The following is a 21,929-nucleotide window of genomic DNA, read 5'->3' as shown; positions in this document are numbered from 1 at the left end:
TGGCAATTGCAATTTTGCTAATTTAAGTCGTGGTCTTTTGCAGTGCCATATAAATTATCTAAACCAACAGTTCACCATCTTGATAGTATTATTATTTAGTAGGACTGGGATCATTTCAAATTTGTAGAGCAGCCGTGGTAAAATATTCATCTTAATCAAAGAGATTCATTGTGCGTGCGTTTAAGCAGAGGCTGCTTTAAACATCCTTTGCGAAAGAGGAGTAATAAATATACCTAGATAAACAAAACATTGTTTTAGGGACAAACAAGTAGTCTATTCTAGAGCTTTTTATGCACTTCCGTGAAGAATGTGAATTCTTGTGTTTGGATTTAACGCTCGCCACACATCCAAATAGCCAAGTTCTTCACAGACATCAGCTGTTGCTCCCGCCTGTTTAGTAGGGTTAGGTAACTTATCAATGTGAGGGTCTAATATGCAACTCTGCTAATTCTGAAAAAGCTTTTGTTATGAGATCAGGAGGATGGCCTGGTGGGGCATAGACATTTAAAATAGAAATATTTTCGCCAAACAGGTGTCCTTTTGTTGCAACATATCTTCCTGCATTATCTTTAGTACAGGATTCTAGTGTAAAAAGAAGCAGTTTGTTAATAAGGATGCAAGCTCCTCTGCTATTGGACATGAAAGACAAAAAATAATACTTGTCCCACCCCATCCCATTTAAGTTTTTCATGTTCTATGTCTTTTAGGTTTGTCTCCTGAAGTACTGTTATATCAACCCCTTCTTTTTTTTCTTTTTTTTTTTTTAGATATGTCAGTATTTGTTTTTCTTTTCACAGGATTTTTTTTTAGATATGTCAGTATTTGTTTTTCTTTTCACAGGATGATGTATGCCTCCAATATTCCATATACATACCCAGGGCCGGTTTTTGCTATGGGAAATGTGGGCGACCGCCCAGGGCGCAATCTGTGTTAGGGTGCCCTGAAAAAAAAAAACTCCAGTTTTCTATACCGCTCATTTCCACGTCAAGTAAGTGGAGTGAGCACCCTCACTGTCACGTCAACTTACTGCTGAGAGTCATACAGGTTTGTGTGTGTGTCAGAAGAGGCAAGGTGGAGGGGGGCGGGGGATAGACGGCAGGCGGCCAGGCGGCAGGCCACACAACACAAACTGTTTCTAAATAAATTATATTTCACTCATAGAATTAACATATACCTACATGTAATTAATTGGGTTATGTAAAAAAAATGAAATAAATAATAATAATAATAATAATAATAATCTGTTCAGTTCAGTGACTCTGGTTGATTGACGGGCGAACCGACAGTGTTGGCAAAGGAATAGTGGTTAATAATGTAGAGTCTTCATCATGGACCAAATGTGTGTGTGTGTATGTGTGTGTGTGTGTGTGTGTGTGTGTGTGTGTGTGTGTGTGTGTGTGTGTGTGTGTAGCCAGGACCACCTCTGTAAATACCTTTAGTACAGAATTAGTCATGGTAGTTGTAAGAATTAAATAGAGCAAGGAACGGTCGTTGTCTTAAGTCTGTATGCATTATACCATCCATAATCTAATTCCCTCCATGTGCTATACCTTGTGACCGGAATGATAACACAACAGAAAAAACTCTAATTGCTGCGCTGTCTCACATAACAACAACACTAGAACAAACCCCTAAACACAACTACATACACACAGTCTCCCATAAACAAATAAACTAATGGAACTCAAGAGAAAGAGTAGGATGGAGACCTCAACTTCAGAAGAAAAGAGATCGGCTATTTCGTGCCGCGCTGGCCCCATTTCCAAGATGAAATTCTGATATGAAACAGAAGGGCCAAAACAAACAACAAGACAAGAGTCTATGAGCCCTTAACACGATAGTCTTAACGTTATACTGCTACTGCCAGTCTTTTACACTAACTCTCCAAAACATTGAGCTTAGGCAGCAGACGCTACAGCAGCATGAACTATACTTTTCAATTTGTTCGTCAAAGACCATGACTAAATTGCGTGATCAGAGCACACAATGTTGCTCACCCTCCTTTCACTTCTCTTTGCTCTCTGTCCTTCAGTACTCTTCCTTTGTGTAACAAACATATAGTGTGGTCACGCGGTTTACATGGTGAACAGGGGTGAGCTGAGGAGAGACACTATAGATGAGAACAATGTGCAACACTAACCTTTCAATCTGTGACAGGAACTTTGTCTCAAAGATGCCTCGGGTCTTGAGTCGTTCGGACAGTTTGCCTCTGAACAGCAGGCCCTTAGCAGTGAAATCTAACAGCACATTCCTCACCACCTCCCCCAGGTACATGCCACTGATCATCTTCTCATACCTCGGAGAAAAAGACACAAAATGAAAGTTTTGGCATACATGAATAAACATTTATTTGATTGTACTGTCATACAGTTGAAATTAAAATGATGCTAAAATGAAAAAAAAAAAAAAAAAAGTATTCAAAAAATCCACATCAAAAAGCACAAGAGTTTTAACTTGTTACGGGTTAACTGGTGTAAATTACCAGGAGGTGACTTATTTATTTAGTTATTTATTTAACCCTGATGTGATCATTAACAAGACAAGAGCACTAAATGATTTCTCCAAAGAAAAGTTCACACAATTATTATGCAAATACAATTTCAGTTAAACAAATTTAGATTTTTTGTTTTTCAATGAAAGTTTTCAATTGTGCGTCTTCCCCTGTCTGTTTAGATGACACTGACATCAATCTCAGATAGGTTTGGTAATTTGCTGGCAAAGTGAGCCTAAGTAACAGGGAACTACTTAAGGAGGTTGTTCTAAGTCACAGATTTCATGCAATATTGGAAAAAAGAAAGATCTTCCTCCAGATAAAAAAGCGTGAAATAGTGCAGTATCTTGCAAAGGGTATGAAAACAGAGTGAGAAGGTTTGTGTCTGATTCAGAGTGCGGACACATTAGTTCAGATTAATGTGTGTTAAGGAAAGTGTCTGTAAGGCAAATTTATCATATTAAGAGAGATTTTGGCCACCCTTAATTCCCACGAGGAAAAACGACTGCAGTGGGCTCAGAATGACTAATTTTCAACAGTTTTATTCACTGATCGATGCCGTGTTACACTGGATGGTCCATGTGGATGGAGTTCTGGATGGTTGGTAGATGGCCACCATGACCCAACAAGGCTGCAACGTCAGCAAGGAGGTGGTAGAGTGATGTTTTGGCCTGGAATCATAGGACATGAGCTGGTAGGCCCCTTTAAGGTGCCGGAAGGTCCAAATAAAAAATTTGGAGTTCCTAACTGCCCATTTTCTGCCATGGTATAAAAAAAAGAACTTTGCCTTCTGGAATAAAATTATTTTCATACAAGACATGATGTGGCCACCATCATCCCCTCTCATCCTAAAAAGGAAGCTCTAATAGGGTGGGCAGCAGTTTACCTCAAAACAGCATAGGGAAAGGAAATACAAGCAGAAACTATACATGGACTTACAAGTTCAATAGATGAGAGAGTTAAGTTGTTGTTCTATTCTTAATATGTAACTCAATCTGTAAATTGTTTGTTCATGATTGAAATAACTTTGATTTGAGAAAAATGACCCCCTAATGCAAAAAATACAACTGATTTTCAATCCTTTAGGAACTATTGAGTTTTGCATAATAATTTGGAACACTGCATTTTGAGTTATTTTGCAAAAATAACTGCCAATGCCAAATAAAAAAATCCCATTGACTGCCAATTATTATTATACTATTAATATTATTATTAATATTATTATATTATTATATTATTGAGAGGGGGGGCAAACAGTATATGTATAATAATTTGGAACAGTGTATATAAAATTATCAATGATTTAATGACTCTTTAATTTCCTATCACAGTTTTATAAATTAGAACGTATTTTAATGATCAAAACATCACAATATGATGATATGTAATGATGATTGAATAGACATTCATTATCATGTCCAAATGACAGCTGTCTTAATAGCACTGACAGTCTACAGATGACAGGTGTCACTGGCACACTAGTAGTTCACCACTCTTGTCTTGTAAATGACCACATCTGGTCACAGATGATGAAAAAACAGACTTCTTTTTTTTTATATATATACAAAATGAGGATGAAATGCTCTCTGCTATGGTGTAATGACTTTCCTTAAAATACAGAAATCCCTCACAGTATGTTTTCTGTGTGAAATGATGAACTTACATTACATTTACACTTACTTACATGTGTAGTTAAATCTATAGGATGTTTTTGAGGCAATGAATGATGCACAGCCAACTGTGTTTGGATTGAAAGCATGATTAATCTGCCTACAAGTGGCCAAAGTAGGAGGTAGCGTAGGGATATTAGTACAGAGCTCACCAGTGGAACAGCCAACGCCTCTGCAAGGTAAACTGGTGTACTGGGAGACCTTTGACCACAAACTCAGATTATCTTTGAGTTCAAGTGGAATTTCCCTAGTATATCGCGTTCAAAAGAATAAATTGAACAGACTTATGGAGAAATATTGATTCATGGGGGCCAGTGATCCTAATTATACTACATTAAGTAATCTCTAAACATGTGCCCTGTGATAAACAAACCTTTTTGGTTTCATGCCATGCAAAACTGACCGCCGTTTTTTGACTTAATGTCCTGGCTCCAAGTGAACTAATTTTTACCGGTGTCAGTGAAGTAGAGCAGTGGATGTATTCACGGAAACAGGGCAGTACATTGCAGGCGATGAAGTGGTCATTAGTTTATGGATGGAAAAATTAAGTTACATGATCTTCAAAAGGTTTGACAAATACGTTGGAGACCTAATTAGATTAGATTGGAGCACTACACATGTATTAGTATACATGTTGTGCTTTGAAAATGCACTGCTGTATCTCTGTAACCTCTACAGTGTTCCTGTTCTCCTGCTTGAATATATTTCCATATTTCCATGGATATAATCTGGGTGGCTCATAGAGCATAACACAATATCTTATTGTATCAATAATCACCATGTCACCAAGAACTAATGCTGTTCACGTCAGTTGAGATTTGAGGAAAGGATAAAAGACGATGAGCAAAAACAAAAAGGTCTTTGACTAAATAGTACCACTGACTCTAGTACAGCTGGTGTGAGACAACAGCTTTCAGGCTGTCTATGAGTCTTGAGCTACTCAAACAAATGTCACAGTGTGGAATGAAGAGCTCCTGTGAAGCACAATCTTTTTATTTGCTGCACAGCTTGTTAAAAAGCTTGTCTCTGTGGCTGTCTGTCCTTGATGGCCTTTCCCTTACTGGTTTATACAAAATTTCTTACTACACTGTAGTGATCTGTGCCTTTAAGGACATACAAAATGCCGTTTGACCTGAATTACACAGAATATTATAATATTAGAATATTGTGTTTTACCCATCCAGTACCTCTGTTTGCCAGGGTTGTTAGAGCAATCATCAACAGTGTGATCAAACTCGGTGCAGAAGTCATCAAGTTCGCCATTGTCACCAAATGCTCCCCACTCCATGTTGACACACATACGACCTCCATCACCCTCCACCAATTCGATGTTCTGCATTTCCTCCATGTAGCAGGCATTGGTTCCTGTGCCTGAGTTAACAAGAGGTGTAAAAGGTGTTACAAGTACATTCATGGAAGGAAAATATATATATTGGGACAAACATCAACAACAACAACACATCATCTAGTAAGGGTCCTTAGGCAAGACCCCTCATGATATATCAGCCTACCTCAGGATGAGTGAACACATAACTGATAGAGCAGTGGTTCTTAACCTGGGTTCGATCGAACCCTAGGGGTTCGGTGAGTCGGTCTCAGGGGTTCGGTGGAGCCTCCGCCCTGGAATTTTTTATACCATTTGTTACAACATATCTTTGTGAGCAATCGTTTTGGAGGATGCTGGACATAAAAACTAAGAAAAGGAACAGACTTTGCTGTGAAAATGACATGAGACTGGCACTTGCCAAGGTGAAGCCACGCATATCTGAACTGGTCTCTCAAAGGCAACAGCAGAAGTCACACTGAGGTAAGTTGTTGTGAGTTCATGCACTGTGTTGGTTTTGTTATTTGAACAAGGTGATGCACGGTTCATTTTGTGCACCAGTAAAAAAATCATATTTTATTTTTTACTAAAGAAGGGTTCGGTGAATGAGCATATGAAACTGGTGGGGTGGTTAAGAACCACTGTGATAGAGTCATACCGGCTCAGACGTCGCCTGGGTCAACAAGGTCTGCGTCAGTTGCTAGGGGACCAGGGCAAACTGATGAGAAATGGGCTACTGGAACAAAACACAGATGGACGAGGGCAGAAAATACGGAGTTGCTGGAATGCTACTATACAAGCAATCCCTGAGATATCCCAGATACATGCAGCGAATGTGGGACCATTGGATACTTCGAAACCCACAATCAAGGCTAACAAAGAAACAGCTATTAGCTCAGTGTTCCAACATCCGTAATCAAAATCTACTATCATAACTAGAGATTAATGAAATACAACAACGATGCTACGGCAAGGGGGAGCCAGGACGACAGGTCAGCGGGGAGATGTCATCATCATCCCCACAACCAGAGATTGGGTACTAAGCCCTAACAGCTACCAACAGCCTAAATACAAGAGCTGCTGACCTGAGAAGGAAGATCGTGGAAACCTGGAGCCCCCGACGAATACCGAAGCTGAGTTGCCAAGTACCTTCAGAAGATCTACTAGTGGATGTGATTGCTGCTCTGAAGACAATCTCCACAAGAACCATCACTGAGACCAACAAGCTGATACACGGTACAGCAACAGTAATCATGGAGATGCTTGGATACCACCATGGAAGAGACGATTAGAGGCCAAGATAAAGGCAGCACGGAGAGAAGTTAGCCAGCTAGCTGAACTGCAGAAAGGAAATATGGTGAATAAAGGGGCACCCAGGAAGTACATACCAGAGGCACTCGAAACTGCTAAGCAGCGACTAACAGCACTGGCCACCCGGTTGAAGAGATACACCAAGGAGGGAGAGGCCAGGAGAATAAACAAGTTGTTTTCCACTGAACCAGCCAAGGTGTACTCTCAGTGGCAGGGAAACAACAACAACCGGTCAGACCCGCCAAGAGCTGAGGTGGAAAAATACTGGAAAGACATATGGGAAAGAGAGGCATCACACAACACCTATGCCCAGTGTGTAGTGGACCTAAGAGCTGACCACAGCGACCTCCCAGAACAAGAACCAGTAACCATCTCAATAGCAGACATCCAAGAAAGAGTGTCAGAGATGAAGAGCTGGACAGCACCAGGCCCTGACATAATCCATACGTACTGGCTAAAGAAGCTAACTGCACTCCATGAACGCCTAGCAGCACAGATGAACCAGCTGCTCAGGGATGGGACCCACCCAAGGCAGCGGCCAATCACCTGTCTCTGCATAACATGGAAGGCTCTGTCAGGCATCATTGCGGCAAGAAAGAACACAGAAAATAATTGGCAGTAACACCAGGGGAGCCAAGCACCAGCTACTATTTGATAGAACAGTTGCCCGAGACTGTAAGAAGAGACAGACCAACCTGTGCACTGCCTGGATTGACTACAAGAAAGCCTATGGCTCAATGCCGCACACATGGACACTGGAATGTCTGGAACTGTATAAGATCAACAGGAACCTAAGGACCTTCATCCAGAACTCAATGGAAATGTGGAAGACAACCCTAGAGGCCAATTCAAAGCCCATTGCCCAAGTCAACATCAAGTGCGGCATATACCAAGGAGATGCGCTGTTCTGCATAGGCCTGAACCCCCTCAGTCAGATCATCACAAAGAGCAGGTACGGTACCGATTCCGTAGTGGGGCAACAATCAGCCACCTGCTCTACATGGATGACATCAAGCTGTATGCCAGGAACGAGCGAGAAAAAGACTCACTGATCCACACCACTAGGATCTACAGCGATGACATAGGGATGTCATTCGGATTGGACAAGTGTGGCTGGATGGTCTCAACGAGAGGCAAGATGATCCAGACTGAGGGGATTGACCTACCAGAGGGCAACATATGTGATATCCAAGACAGCTACAAGTAGCTTGGCATCCCATAGGCTAATGGAAACCATGCAGAGGCCACAAGGAAGTCAACCACAGCCAAATACCTCCAGAGAGTAAGGCAGGTCCTGAAAAGTCAGTTGAATGGTAAGAACAAGGTCCAAGCCACAACATGTACGCACTGCCAGTCATCAGATACCCCGCTGGCATCATAAACTGGCCAAAGGAGGAGATAGAAGCCACAGATATCAAGACTACAAAGCTCCTCACCATGCATGGAGGGTTCCACCCCAAGTCCAGCACCCTGAAGCTATACACTAAGCAGAAAGAGGGAGGCCGAGGGCTAGTGATGAAAAATCAAAAATACGAGAATACTTCAGAAAGATGGCCCCGAAGGATGAACTGCTAAGTGAATGTCTCAGGCAGCAGAACCCTGATGAGGGTGCAGAGGAAGAGGAACAGACAACCTGGAGGGACAAACCCCTACATGGCATGTACCACCGTCAGACAGAGGAAGTGGCTGATATCAAGAAATCCTACCAGTGGCTGGATACTGCAAGACTGTCAGACAGCACAGAGGCACTAATCATGGCAGCACAAGAACAGGCCATAAGCACAAGAGCCATAGAGGCCAGGATCTACCAGAGTAGATCAGACCCAAGATGCAGACTGTGTAAAGAAGCCCCTGAGATAGTCCAGCACATAGTAGCAGGGTGTAAGATGCTAGCTGGATCAGCGTACATGGAGAGGCACAACCAAGTGGCTGGGATAGTATACAGGAACATCTGTAACCAGTATGGTATAGAAGTACCCAAATCCCAATGGGCCATACCATAGAAGGTGGCTGAGAACAACAGGGCCAAGGTTCTGTGGGACTTCAGCTTCCAGACTGACAAACAGGTGCAGAAGAGGGTAGTGGTGATAGATGTGGCGATCCCAGCTGACGCCAACATCAGGAAAAAGGAACATGAGAAACTTGAGAAGTATCAAGGGTTGAAAGAGCAGCTGGAACGGATGTGGAAGGTCAAGGGTTGCGTGGTCCCCGTGGTAGTGGGGGCACTTGGGGCAGTAACACCCAAACTGGGGGAGTGGCTCCAGCAAATCCCAGGAACAACATCTGAAGCCCAAGAGAGTGCAGTCCTAGGCACATCGAAGATACTGCGCAGAACCCTCAAACTCCCAATATATATAGAATAGAGATATATATAATATATAATTCCAAAGTTAGTACATATCCAATAAGAGAGAAAGGTAGGGTGTAGACATACCTACGATGAGTCCCACCTCACATTTGGGATCCTCATAGCCGCAGGTCATCATGGTTCCCACTGTGTCATTGACCACCGCTACAAAGTTCAAGTCAAAGTCCTGGAAGAAGTGACAACAAATTATTTTCCAACTCTCAGTTCGTATCAAGGGATTTGAAAGAGTGTGAAATGTTCACAGCAAACAAAACAAAAAAATATCACTGTTTCATTATAATAGTATTACACTATCATTGTTATTATTATTATCAGCAGCAGTATTTTTTGGTTAAAATATAATTTCACAAGTCCTATATTTTTTAAATACCACTAATACAGTAGAATTCCGTACTGCAGTAAAGCAAATGTACATGCTGCAATAACCTTCAAATGTCGTACAACAGTATACTGCTGCAATCATAAATGTAAAGATTATATTTTGCTATCTGCAGCAGTCTGCAAACTTGGAAACAAAAGAAGAAGAAGAAGAAGAAGAAGAAGAAGAAGAAGAAGAAGGAATAACTGCGAACATAGTGTTGTTTGTAAGCCACTGGTGTGTACACTCGATAAAATGACAAATGTGTCAAATGCATGTACTGACCTGTCTGCGGCGGACAGCATCTTTAAGTAACGTAATTACATCTTGTCCCACACAGCCGCTGGCTTTGAAACCCTTTGTCCACCTCAGAAGAATTCCCTGGACAATAGCAGGAGTGTGTGAGTGTGTGAAGAAACAACAGCAGCAGATGACTATACACACCGCAATAGATCCTGTGAGTTACCTTTGTTGTATTGTATAGCATAGCAGTAATTGCTGCCACTAAGATTTTCTGATGTCTTTGTTTCTGATTAACCTTGATCAACAGCAAGGAACGTCTTGTACTTTTCATTTATTTTACTTTTATTTCTCTGTTGCTATAAAATGGGACAACACAGGTGGTTGATGGAGGAAAATGGCCTTTAACCAAACCACGGATGGCTAACAAGGGTATTTCCTTCTATACTTGAGATCCGTTCTTCTCTTGGTTGTTTTGCTTTATGTTTTCCAACTGGAAAAACAATGCTGCTGTCATTCACATACACAATGTACCACAAACGAACATGTGGCTGAATCATAATTCACAGCCATCATCAGCTGAATGATACTCCCCATATTTTTCTCTGATTGTTCCAACTTCCTGCTAGAAACTTGATTGTCAGTCAGTTTTTGTTTTTCAGGTTATTAATGTCATGTAATGTGAAAACTGAACGTGCAAGATTAAGCCTGGCTGAAGTACAGTCCTGTACCTCGTACATTTTCCACTCATTTTCCAACAATTACAGAACACATTTTGAAATGTCAAAGCAAGAAAACAAAACTGGGACACTGGGAACTGAGCAATCATTCCTGTCCATCTGTGTTTTATTTGCTGTGCAACAAGTCCACTTAAGCAAAACATTTCTCAGTGCACTGAAGAATTTATTCTTTAAGTGATGCACATGCAAATTTTCTCTTTCAGTTCAAGTGCATGGATACATGCAATACAGATTCAATCCATTAACTAGTACAGAGAGGGGGAGAAAGAATGAATGCATTCCTACGCACTACACATTATGCACTCTTATGCACTATTCCTAAGTCTAACTGTGCTAAGAACTGCATTATGCTTTTGATCAACTGTTTGGGTCGGAAAGTTGCAGGTTTGCATCCTATGGCATATTGGCGAAAAACAGTGAAAATATTCCTAATATAGCAAATACTTACATGGATATTGATTTTTTTGAGGTGGGCCTTTTTTTATGTGGCTAAAATAAGTTTCCCTTTTTTTTTCTTCCACTGACCCTGTCCGCAGCAGTCTAAACCTCTGCTTCTGTGGTGGGACCTTGCTTTCATGCCTGAACTTAAAGTTAATGTACAAAAATACAAGTAATTCAATATCATCATATGTATGACAGCTTGTTTTGTCAAACTTTACCTCATCCAATTTGCTTTGATGACAGGGAAAGGAGAAAGTAAATCCTAGAGGTAAAGATGTTCCTTTCATGCCCATGTATTCCAGAAAGTCAGCGATGCAGTACACGATGTGGTCAAAAAGCTGGAATATGAGACAGACAAATGAAGAAAAAAAAAATCCAGAGAAACAACAGGAGGTTACAAACAATGTACCATCTCTATCAGGTCTACAGAAATAAACAGTATTTAGCTGTTTTACTTGTTGCGCGTGGAGAGAAAAGCATGTTTCTACCCAGTAAGTGACTACTGACTGTTTGTCTCTCTTGTGTAGTGTGTGGTGCAAAGCATCTCATTATACAAGTTCAACTGTGTTACATTCTTATGGATTACATCAGACAAAACACTTTACATGTAGGATGAAAAATTAAATAAATAAAAGGTTTTAGTTTTTAAATACAATGTGCTTGTCATCATTCACTGAGGCATGGATGAGTTAATGTCAGATTTGCACAATATGTGACACCAGAGGATTAGTTTCATTGAAAGAGATTATTCATCTTCACAAACATGGCAGAGATGCCTCATTGTCATTGCTTTAGTTGCTGTTATCACTCATGTGAGATGCTGAAGTACTTCCAACTCCAGAAATGTTTTACCTCTTCTCCTGTGCCTTGCATGGTCTCTTGTGGGATACTATAGATCTTGTGGTGCATGTCAACATTACGTCTCTTTCCGCTTTGCACTTGTACCAACAGCACCCGAAAGCTGGAGCCTCCGAGGTCCAAAGCCAAGAAGTCGCCGTGCTCTGATGAGAACAATAAAGAATCCTGAAAACTGACAGAAATCATGATATAAAAGAGAAAACTAAGCTCAGTCAAGTGGAGGGTATGTTTATTTCTCTCAAAGCTACCTGTTCCATCTGGTGTGGATCTGACATAGGTGGGAAGCATCTTAACACTCGACTGCTCATGGGTTTGCTTTGACAAGCCTCGCACCATCTCCTCACTCATTCGCTCCTTAACGTCCAGCAGCTGTTCACGGCTCAGACGCAGGGTGTTGAGGATCTGCTGACGCTCAGCATGTTGAGCGGCAACACGGTAGGCTACTGCTGTTACCATGGCTGCACCTTTTCCACTGCCACACTGTGACTGTAAAAAACGCACATCACAGTCTGGCACAAGTCGCCTGACCATCTTGTGGAGCCTCCTGGAAAACCTAAGAAAAGAAGATACATTGTGTTCAGTGTGTGTTTTCGTATTTTTGAAGACAAGCTCATTAAAGTTTAGAGGTGTAAAAATGATGACGAATGTCATGTAAGCCACCTAGAGTGTTAATGAGTAAATGTCATTAAAGTTAACACATTATGGTGTATGCATAACACGAATTAATGTCTGAAAATTAAACAGCTGTTGAACTTATTTATAGGGAAAGGACTTGAGATGTTCTTATCAGGAAAATGCAAAGGATGTGACTCCTATGCACACGTCTGAGTGCCTTTTCTTACACTCACAGCACCAACACTGTGCTAGTGTGCAACACCAACTAACATTCACTGATTTCAGCTAACATCATCTATGATACTAACCTATGTATTAAGACAAACTCTGTTGACTTTAGCCACAATTAATATCAACTATCACTGCTATTGCTCGTGTTCTATTTATTTATTTATTTTTTTACTTTATTTTTTTTATATTAATGAAGAACACAACATAAACATTCCTTGACAACATCACAAATTATGTATGATAGTGCTTAAGACAGGGAACAAAACAAACAAACAAAAAAGGATAAAAGACACTGGGGCCCAGAAAAACTGAGTAATACAAGTGGGTGAAAAATAAGTAAATACGTAGACAGTTAAGGCATTCCAGCATACTGTGGGATCCCCCTCAGTTAGCGAAGTAATTTGTCATAGGTAGCCACCTCCTCATGAAAACATCCGACCTTAATTGTAATTGAGTGGTTAAAGCTACCATTCCATACACCTCCCTCAGCTTCTGTTTGCATTGTGTCACTGTAGGTGGCTGTGGATTCATCCATTTTATTGTCACCATTTTCCTAGCAGTCATCAGGAGTATATGTAGCAAGTGTTTTTGATCTCTAGTGTACATCCCTTTAGGAGTTAAATCAAAAAGAAACAGGCTTGGGGCGAATAATATATTAATTCTTAGAACATTATCTATCTCGCGCTTTACCCCTTTCCAAAATGGAAGCATCACTGGGCAGTCCCAGAATATGTGTGAGTGGTCGGCCACCAGTCCACATCCTCTCCAGCAGTATATTGCAGCTGGATTATTTACAAATTTAGAGACCACATAAGGTGTGCTCGTGTTCTATTTAGCATACAGCTGATATGCTCAGGTGTTTATGAGATACACCGACACAGATGTGATAGTGTTCAGAAATACGTACTCTTGGTGATTCTTGTAAACAGAGCCATCCACTCCGATGGTGGTACGCAGCTTTTCAGCTGCCTTGTTATCCCGGATCTGCCGAAGCACTGCCACTAGAGTGGCGGCACACAAGTGTGCAGCCCGTGTAGATACTATCTGACACACCCTCTGAGTGGCTATACAGTCCTCAAGAGATGGGTCCAGATTCAGGTGCCGGAGCACCTTATCCGCACTCACCAGACCTTCCTCTTCTCTACAGGTAAAGAAGAATACAAGTCACATTCACTGGTTAGTGAATGGGTTAAAGAGAAGCAAACAGTTAAGTGTATAAATATAAATTTTTAAGCCCAATTTTGATTTCTGCTCATTCAAACTATCTAGTAAGATAATAAAACTTAAATTCTAACATATATTTTTGGCCCTTTTCTGCCCTTGCATACAAGATGGAAAGGACAGAAAGCATTAATAGTTTCTGATGTGCGTAGGTTAGTGATCAGCTTGATTTACACATACTGATACTGTCCGCAGAATCCTCTAATTCATCTAGGTAATGATGTAAGGTCAAACTTAAATAATTAAGATGCTTCAGTTCTGAGAGGGGGCACTATTTCCCTGCTGCTTACAATACCAATGTTCTATGAGCTTCTCAAACATGCATGCACAAACTAACTTGTCGTTATCAATGGTATAGATGTAGCTCGTGTTGAAGCTTCCTGTGGTGAGGAGCTCTGGTGTAGCTTTGCCCTGGAACAGCAGCTGCTCTCTGGTCATTCTCACAAGGATGAGACGCACAAGTTCTCCCATGTACATGCCGCTGATCAACTTCTCAAACCTACGTGCCAAAAAGAAAAAAAAAGAGGAACAAAATAATACCATATCAATTTTTACTCAGAGTCTGACCTGACCTGACCTGACCTGATCTGCCAAAATGCTGCACCTACACATGCAAACACAAATGCAACTGCTAACTCAAAACAACTTCCGGCATGTCAACTCTGCAAACTATGTGTCTAAATTCCTTTACTCCTAAATAATCTTCTCACTGAAGATTCTAGCCAAAAACCATCAATATTCAGTGAATCTCTGACTTGCATAATAAAAGCATATTTCACCAAGTTAAATTTGACCTCCTCGCCACAGGAGAATACTGAATCAATTGGTTTTTGGTGTTAAAGGGTATCAAGTCTTTGAGTTTCTGGAAGGATGCTTGATGTAAAACATGAGTAAACAACGTGGCTGAGTTTCACTGACAGCAGCTTAACATTGGAATTATAAAGTGTGAACATCATCCCTCTGTTACATGGATTGAGTATACCATGACAATGTTGTTGTCCTTATGGGGATAATGCTGTGGAAACAGTATATACTGAATTAAGTAGTAGATTATTAGAGTAGGTCAGACATCAGGGATCAACCAAAATTATGATAAAGTGACATAAACAATATCATTTAGCACTCTATGAAGTTAAGTGATGCCACTACTGGCAGAAGTCTTATGTAGTACCAAGTCAGATAAGCTCACAGACACTCACAGCTGCTTGCCAGGGTTTAGAGAGCCTGCATCAATTTCCCGGTCAATGTCAGTGCGAAGGTGCTCCAGGGCACCGTCATCTCCAAAAGCGCCCCACTCTGTGTTGACGCACATTCTCCCCTCGTCACCGTCTAGCAACTCAAGGTTTCTCATCTGCTCCATATAACAGGCATTGGTGCCCGTTCCTTGAGGGAAGGAATAATGACAATTGCATGACAATTACAGATTACAGTGCAGTTCTCATCCAGAAAAGACCAAGAATGACAGAAAATGTTACTGCCGAGGGCCAGCAGTCATATTTGAATCAAATGAATCCAGCAGCCATCATTCTTTATTCAGGAAGCAGAATCTCTTTTTTTGCATGTTAACAGTTCTGCTTTGTTTCATTACTTAAAAAAATCCTGTGAATTTTGTTCTATAGTATTGCCTACATACTGTTAATTTAGTCTATGTTGCACAGCACAGGATAGAATATTTATTAATTTCATATTTGTGCAGATTACACACCCTATTATGTTGACTGTAGGAGCTTGCAGCACATATACTGACGGGTGACAGATTAAAAGGAAAGTCTTAATAACTCAGAGAAAAAAAAAATGGTTCAATGAGTAGGAGAATTATGTGAATCGTGTTCTACAGCCTTCACAGTCACCAGATCTCAACCCAACATTACTGTGCATGAACATCTGCCTTTGTCTTCACCCCACCAACAGCTGCTGCTGCTCATTTGTTTTTATATTAGATTCCAGTATTAGTACCCAAACACTCTGCTGACTGAAATGTGAGGATACATTGACCTGCACAGATCAATAGACTGGACTTACCCACGATGAGGCCAATTTCACAGTGCTGATCATCGTAGCCACAGGTCATCATGGTTCCCACCGTATCATTGATCATAGACACAATGTCAATATCAAAGTCCTGCAATAAGATCATTCAGTTCTAAACATTACAACATTTTAGGAGTGTGGTAATATGCATAGAACTCATCATTCATACAACTTGCTGGACAGTGGCAAAATACTGATTTAACATACAGTATTTGAAACAGCCTGGCTTTGTTCAGAGTGTTTCCTTGTTTCCTACTTGAAGCCCTTTCTGTAGTACATAGCTATGGAATGCTGATCTTAACCTACCTGATGATAGTCAGTCCCAGAGCAAACAGTGTGATAGATGCTCTCAGATTCAGAACTCAGGCTGGTGGTCTGCCTTTGCACCCTCTTGTTTTTCAGAGTATATCCACAACAACAGCTTACTAAACAAGACTAAGTCAAAAACCAGTATATGGCTGCACTGTGTATGGTCAATGTGCTAAATTGTTACCTGGATATTAAAATGCTAAATGAATACAGTTTTCTGCAGTGGTTCCAACTATATTTGTTCTTAATGTGTACACAAGTAGCAGATAACGCTCAGCTATGTTAGAAATGCAGCTGCAAGAACAAGACTTTCCACTCATATCTTAAGATGCTTGATTAAAAGGAAACTGATTTCAATTAGAATTAGTATTATAGCTATTTTAATTATCACCCTTTAGTTAACCCCCCTGCTCTTTCATTCATTTCTATCTGCAGAATGTCATTCTGTCTGATTGTCCATTGAGTCACTCTGCATTGAGTGTTTAGTAATTTGCAGTCTCCCTCTTGGCTCCTGAAGCATGAAGAGCTTAATGAGTTAACATCAGGCTGTTAACTCACTAGGGCTGCCACGATTAGTCGATTAGTCACGATTATGTCGACGAACAACTAATTTAGTAGTCGGCGCATCGTTTTTTTTTTTTACTTCCGCGCAGGGACGGCCGCACGGTGCAGGAGGATCCCCTCGCGGGGCCCCCGCCAGGCGCATTTCCTCCACGGCGGCTCTGGGTCGGCATGGAAAGACTCAGGGGCGAAGGTGGCTCACGGCTCCGTCCGCGAACTTTACAGTGCCCGCCCGCTCAGAGGCAGAGTGGGTCGTCCACTAATCAGGTGATCGGCGGTTCGATCCCCAGCTCCTCCGGTCCGCATGCCAAAGTGTCCTTGGGCAAGATACTGAACCCCAAATTGCTCCCGAAGGCTGCATGCGTATGAATGCCTAGCTCCTAAAACTGATGAGCACTTGGCACCTTGCATGGTAGCCAATGCCATCAGTGTATGAATGTGTGTGAATGGGGTGAATGAGATATGTAGTGTAAAGAGCTTTGAGAGGTCAGAAGACTAGAAAGGCGCTATATAAGTACAGACCATTTACCATTCCCTCAGTCAATTTATGCATGATCCGATTAGTCAACTAATCGAAAAAATAATCGGTGATTAGTCGACTATCAAAATAATTGTTTGTGGCAGCCATATAACTCACGCAACCACGACAATAGGAGTAACCGATCATCTCCAACGTGCCTGCACAAGCAGACACCACACAGCAAATCTTTGCAGAACTCTTTCCAGCCTTGCTTGTAAGATCGCCGGCTATCAACACAGCACACTAATGCAACTTTTTTTCTTTAGGGACTGGTAATGTACAGCAGCCATCTTTACATGAAATAGAAGGTAAACACATTTGTTTCCAATGGTACTAATAAGGTTAAGCTCACTTATTGTATTGTTTTGTTAAGGCAGGTAACGCATGTTTGAAAAAAACGTTTTACATCAAAATGCTCTTATATGACAAAATATATTACAAGATTACTTTTTTGTGATTTTAGAAGTTAAATGTTTGTGTTAATAAACTACGGTATATTCAAAGGACTAACTAATGAACCCTCTGGATTCTTCAGGGTTGCTACTATTTTTTTTTTAGCTTGTGTTGTTAAATTTCTTTGCATTATTGCGCTTCGTAGAGTAAACAAAACAGATTTCACTGTCTTTGTACATTTGCAGACATTAGTAATATATAAATGTATATAATGACCTTAAATAATACGTTTTTACACTTACCCCTCGTTTTCTGATTGATTTTCTCAGAAGGCTGACTACATCCTTTCCCTCTACTCCACTTGCCCTGAAGCCTTTGGTCCAAGACAACAAAACACTCTGTGATTAGGAAAAGAAAGACACATAACAGAAACAAGATTATCTGTCTGTTTCATTTCAGCCTTATCAAATGGTGTCATGAAAACCGATAAAAAAAACACTGTTCAAAGTAGTTACTCACCAATTAACAATGTGACGTGCGAGTCAACAAATTTTAAAGAAATACAAGTGTGTCTAAAATGCGAGTGTCCCTGAATGGAGTACAAACTCATGTGACAGTGTACATCACGGCCATAAAAAGGTACAAAAGTTATATGTTGACTCTTTTCAGCTTTCTATTAAATAAGTTATTTTGGGGGTAGCCGGTAGCGTAGTGGGTTGTGCAGGCGCCCCGTGTGTAGAGGCTACAGTCCTCGCTGCAGTTGGCCCCGGCTCGAATCTCGCATTGGACGGCCCCTTACTGCGTGTCATTCCCCCTCTCTCTGCCCCCTGCTTCCTGTCTCTCTTCAGGCATAAAAAATAATAAAATATTAATTAATTAATTACTTTTTTTTAAACAATTAGTATTTTTGGTGTGAGCAAGTCTCTGGTGGATTTGATGGCTCAAACAGTGATTGTGGTTGATGAATTCTCCCCCTTTTTGCAGACGAATCTCTAACCATCTCTATTCTTTTAAAAACAAACAAGCTGCACTAAACGTCACTGTATGCTACGGTGACAAACTTCACAGATCTTTTCACAGACAACAAGTTTCACTTACGGTTTCAAATTTTACTTGTGGCAACTCACCTCATCCAACTTGGTCTGTTGGCAGGGAAAAGAGAAGGTGAAACCCAGAGGAAGCTTCTTATCCTTAATGCCTAACTTCTCCATGAAATCAGCCAGACAATCAACTATGTGGTCAAACAACTACAAGAGAGAGAGAAAATATAATTTTTATTAACAAAGAGTTGAAAAATTTCAGGCTTTGTTTTCTTCCTAACTAATTTCTGTTTGTTTCTTTAATTCATTTAGTTCAGGGGAGAAACTTCATGAGAAGCAAAAAAAAAAAAAATTAATTAACTGGCTAGTAATTGTGTTTTAATTTTAAAAGGTTGATCAAACGGATTTAGGACACCTGTCATCTGCAGGCGTGTTGGAGCTCTATTCATTATTGTTAATTGAAATGTTGATGTCCCCTTCTCCATCTATTTCCAGCACTTGGCACTGTTACAAGCTCAGCATACTGCTGTGTACTTGTACTAAAGCAGATTTGTTTTTTGAAGCACTATGTGATGAGGCTGGATATTTGTGGTGAAGTTCATCAACAGCAACACACTTTAGGTGTTGTTGGTATGAAGCTACTGTCTGTTTCAAGTTTAAATTTTTAAATTTGTTGTTTAAGTGATGAGTTACTTTTCATGGCATTCTGTCTTTGTAACAAGAGCCTTAGCTGAGCAGAGGAAGTGCACAGACACAGACACAGACACAGACACACACACACACACACACACACACACACACCCACACAGGTGACAGACTACAACAATGGTGTGTTTTGTTATGTGCAGTACATATTAGCTGTGTGCAACGCCACTTACCTCAGACCCGCTGCCTCTCATGATGCGCTCAGGAATAGAATAAATCTGATTTTCCATCTCCACCTTTCGCTCGCCGCCTGCCATTACTTTGACCAGGAGCACTCTGAAGTTGGATCCACCAAGGTCAAGAGCCAGAAATTCACCTTGCTCTTTAAACAAAAATAAAAAAACAAATTAGGATTAGCACTTCACTGTTGGATGCCTCGACCAACCAGTAAAGTTGCAGTTCACGACCATGTATGTCTAGACTCATGATACAATAAAACAGTATGTAGTGAAAACTGAAAAGAAGCAAGTTATAACTATGCTGAGGAGTATGGCGTCTTCACTAAGGGGCAGAATACAGAGGACGATAAAGCTTCATCCTATTCCAGTGTCTGTGTTTACTGAAATCTGTCTATCCTAGGTGAGATATCCCACCTGTGTTTCTTACATTCTGTACATGCCTATTAATAGGAGTTGTGCTTCATCAGAGTCCAGAGTCTAAGGATAGTAGATGTCATAGAGTCTATCAAGTACCCTAAAGAAAATCTTTACGTCAAGCTTCGTTGTACTTGTTCTGCTGTGTGTGTCTTTCAGAGTGCAAGGTCATGGAGAGAAAAATGTAATTTCTTGTATGTGTTCACTTCTTTGGAAAATAACAAAAGGTTGCAACAATTAAAGCTGACAATACTTCAAATATGCATGTTGCTGCTGAGTGGTTACACATTCTAAACGTGGATGCTTCACACACATCTTCAGCTTGGCAGCACACAGGATACAACCAACACAGTTTCAAGGTCGGTGCCCAATATTACTGTCACAATCATATACAGTGGTCCCTCGTTTATCGCGGGGGATACATTCTAAAAATAACCCACAACAGACGGAATCCGCGAAGTACTCAGCTTTATTTTTTACAATTAATATACATGTTTTAAGGCCGTAAAACCCCTAACCACACACTTTTATACAGGCATTAACATTTTCTCCCATTTCTCTCTTATTTAAACACTCTCAAAGTTCAAACTTTTGCAGATTTAACAAAAATAAGTACAATACTGTATTAGTAAATGTATTATTACCAGTAACTCACGCGTCTTCCACAGTTCCTCTGACTGCAAACATACAGCACTTCAGAGTCACACTGCTATCGATTTCTGTAAATCTGGCTAGCCGAATGCATTTTGTACAGTACTCCCTTAGCTAATCAGGACTCAGAAGACAATGCGCATTCATACTGTACAGTACGCTGTAAAAAAGCAGGCAAAATTACACACAAAAAATCTGCGAAACAGCGAGACCGCGAAAGGTGAACCACGTTATAGTAAGGGACAACTGTAGTCACGATTTCCCATTGTGTCTGGCATTGAAGAATGGCCAGAAGTGTTTTTGCAGAACATTATAATGTGACAGTGAAGGTGACCTTTGTTTTTTGAAGCACTATGTGATGAGGCTGGATATTTGTGGTGAAGTTCATCAACAGGAACACACTTTAGGTGTTGTTGGTATGAAGCTACTGTCTGTTTCAAGTTTCAATTTTTAAATTTGTTGTTTAAGTGACGAGTTACTTTTCATGGCATTCTGTCTTTGTAACAAGAGCCTTAGCTGAGCAGAGGAAGTGCACAGAGACAGACACAGACACACACACACACAGGTGACAGGCTACAACAATGGTGTGTTTTTGCGCATTCATACTGTACAGTACACTGTAAAAAAACAAGCAGGCAAAATTACACACAAAAAATCTGCGAAACAGCGAGACCGTGAAAGGTGAACCACGTTATAGTAAGGGACAACTGTAGTCACGATTTCCCATTGTGTCTGGCATTGAAGAATGGCCAGAAGTGTTAATTTTAGAGGCAGTTTGTACCAAATTTATATAAAAACATATACAATATCACACACAAAGAATTCAAATGTTAACCAGAGTTTTTTCTTCATAAAGCATTAGCAAAGCTGTTCAATATAATGTAAGGTATGTGTGGTATATATTGTAGTTTTCATTGTGTATTATTTCATATATGTTCCTATATCTGCCTCTATAGGAATTGCTGAGAAAATTGCTGCTTCATTGTTCTTTCATCCTTAAACACACTGGACCTCTGACCTCACCTCACTCTCTAAAACCAAAAGGAGTTATACCTGTTCCATCAGGAGTGGAGCGCACAAATGTGGGCAGCATCTTGACAGCAGCTGTGGGGTTGGTGTCTCTGCACAGGCCTTTGTCCATCTCTCGTCGAAATTTTAGTGACACATCCATCAAAGTCTGATCAGACAGCTGAAAATGGTGCAGGAATTTGTCCACCTAAAACATTTTGGAGATGAGTAACATCTCATTTAATTCAGG

General features: G+C 40.6%; 1 protein-coding gene across 1 annotated transcript in view; it reads right to left on the bottom strand.

The window, feature by feature from the left end:
* hk2 (hexokinase 2) overlaps positions 1-21,929 on the bottom strand; it is a 31,776-nt gene that overhangs the window by 7,265 nt on the left and 2,582 nt on the right. The window contains exons 2-16 of the mRNA XM_019266003.2: positions 21,725-21,887; positions 19,601-19,749; positions 18,810-18,929; positions 17,985-18,080; positions 15,891-15,990; positions 15,068-15,251; positions 14,206-14,367; positions 13,555-13,788; positions 12,050-12,354; positions 11,796-11,944; positions 11,162-11,281; positions 9,808-9,903; positions 9,231-9,330; positions 5,349-5,532; positions 2,141-2,296 (exon numbers count right to left, since the gene is read on the bottom strand). Coding sequence (XP_019121548.1) covers positions 2,141-2,296; positions 5,349-5,532; positions 9,231-9,330; positions 9,808-9,903; positions 11,162-11,281; positions 11,796-11,944; positions 12,050-12,354; positions 13,555-13,788; positions 14,206-14,367; positions 15,068-15,251; positions 15,891-15,990; positions 17,985-18,080; positions 18,810-18,929; positions 19,601-19,749; positions 21,725-21,887 — 2,318 coding nt within the window. The remainder of the gene's footprint in view (positions 1-2,140; positions 2,297-5,348; positions 5,533-9,230; positions 9,331-9,807; positions 9,904-11,161; positions 11,282-11,795; positions 11,945-12,049; positions 12,355-13,554; positions 13,789-14,205; positions 14,368-15,067; positions 15,252-15,890; positions 15,991-17,984; positions 18,081-18,809; positions 18,930-19,600; positions 19,750-21,724; positions 21,888-21,929) is intronic.

Source organism: Larimichthys crocea, chromosome III, assembly GCF_000972845.2.
Source record: "Larimichthys crocea isolate SSNF chromosome III, L_crocea_2.0, whole genome shotgun sequence".
NCBI lineage: Eukaryota > Metazoa > Chordata > Actinopteri > Sciaenidae > Larimichthys > Larimichthys crocea.
This window is presented reverse-complemented; position numbering and strand designations above follow the sequence as displayed.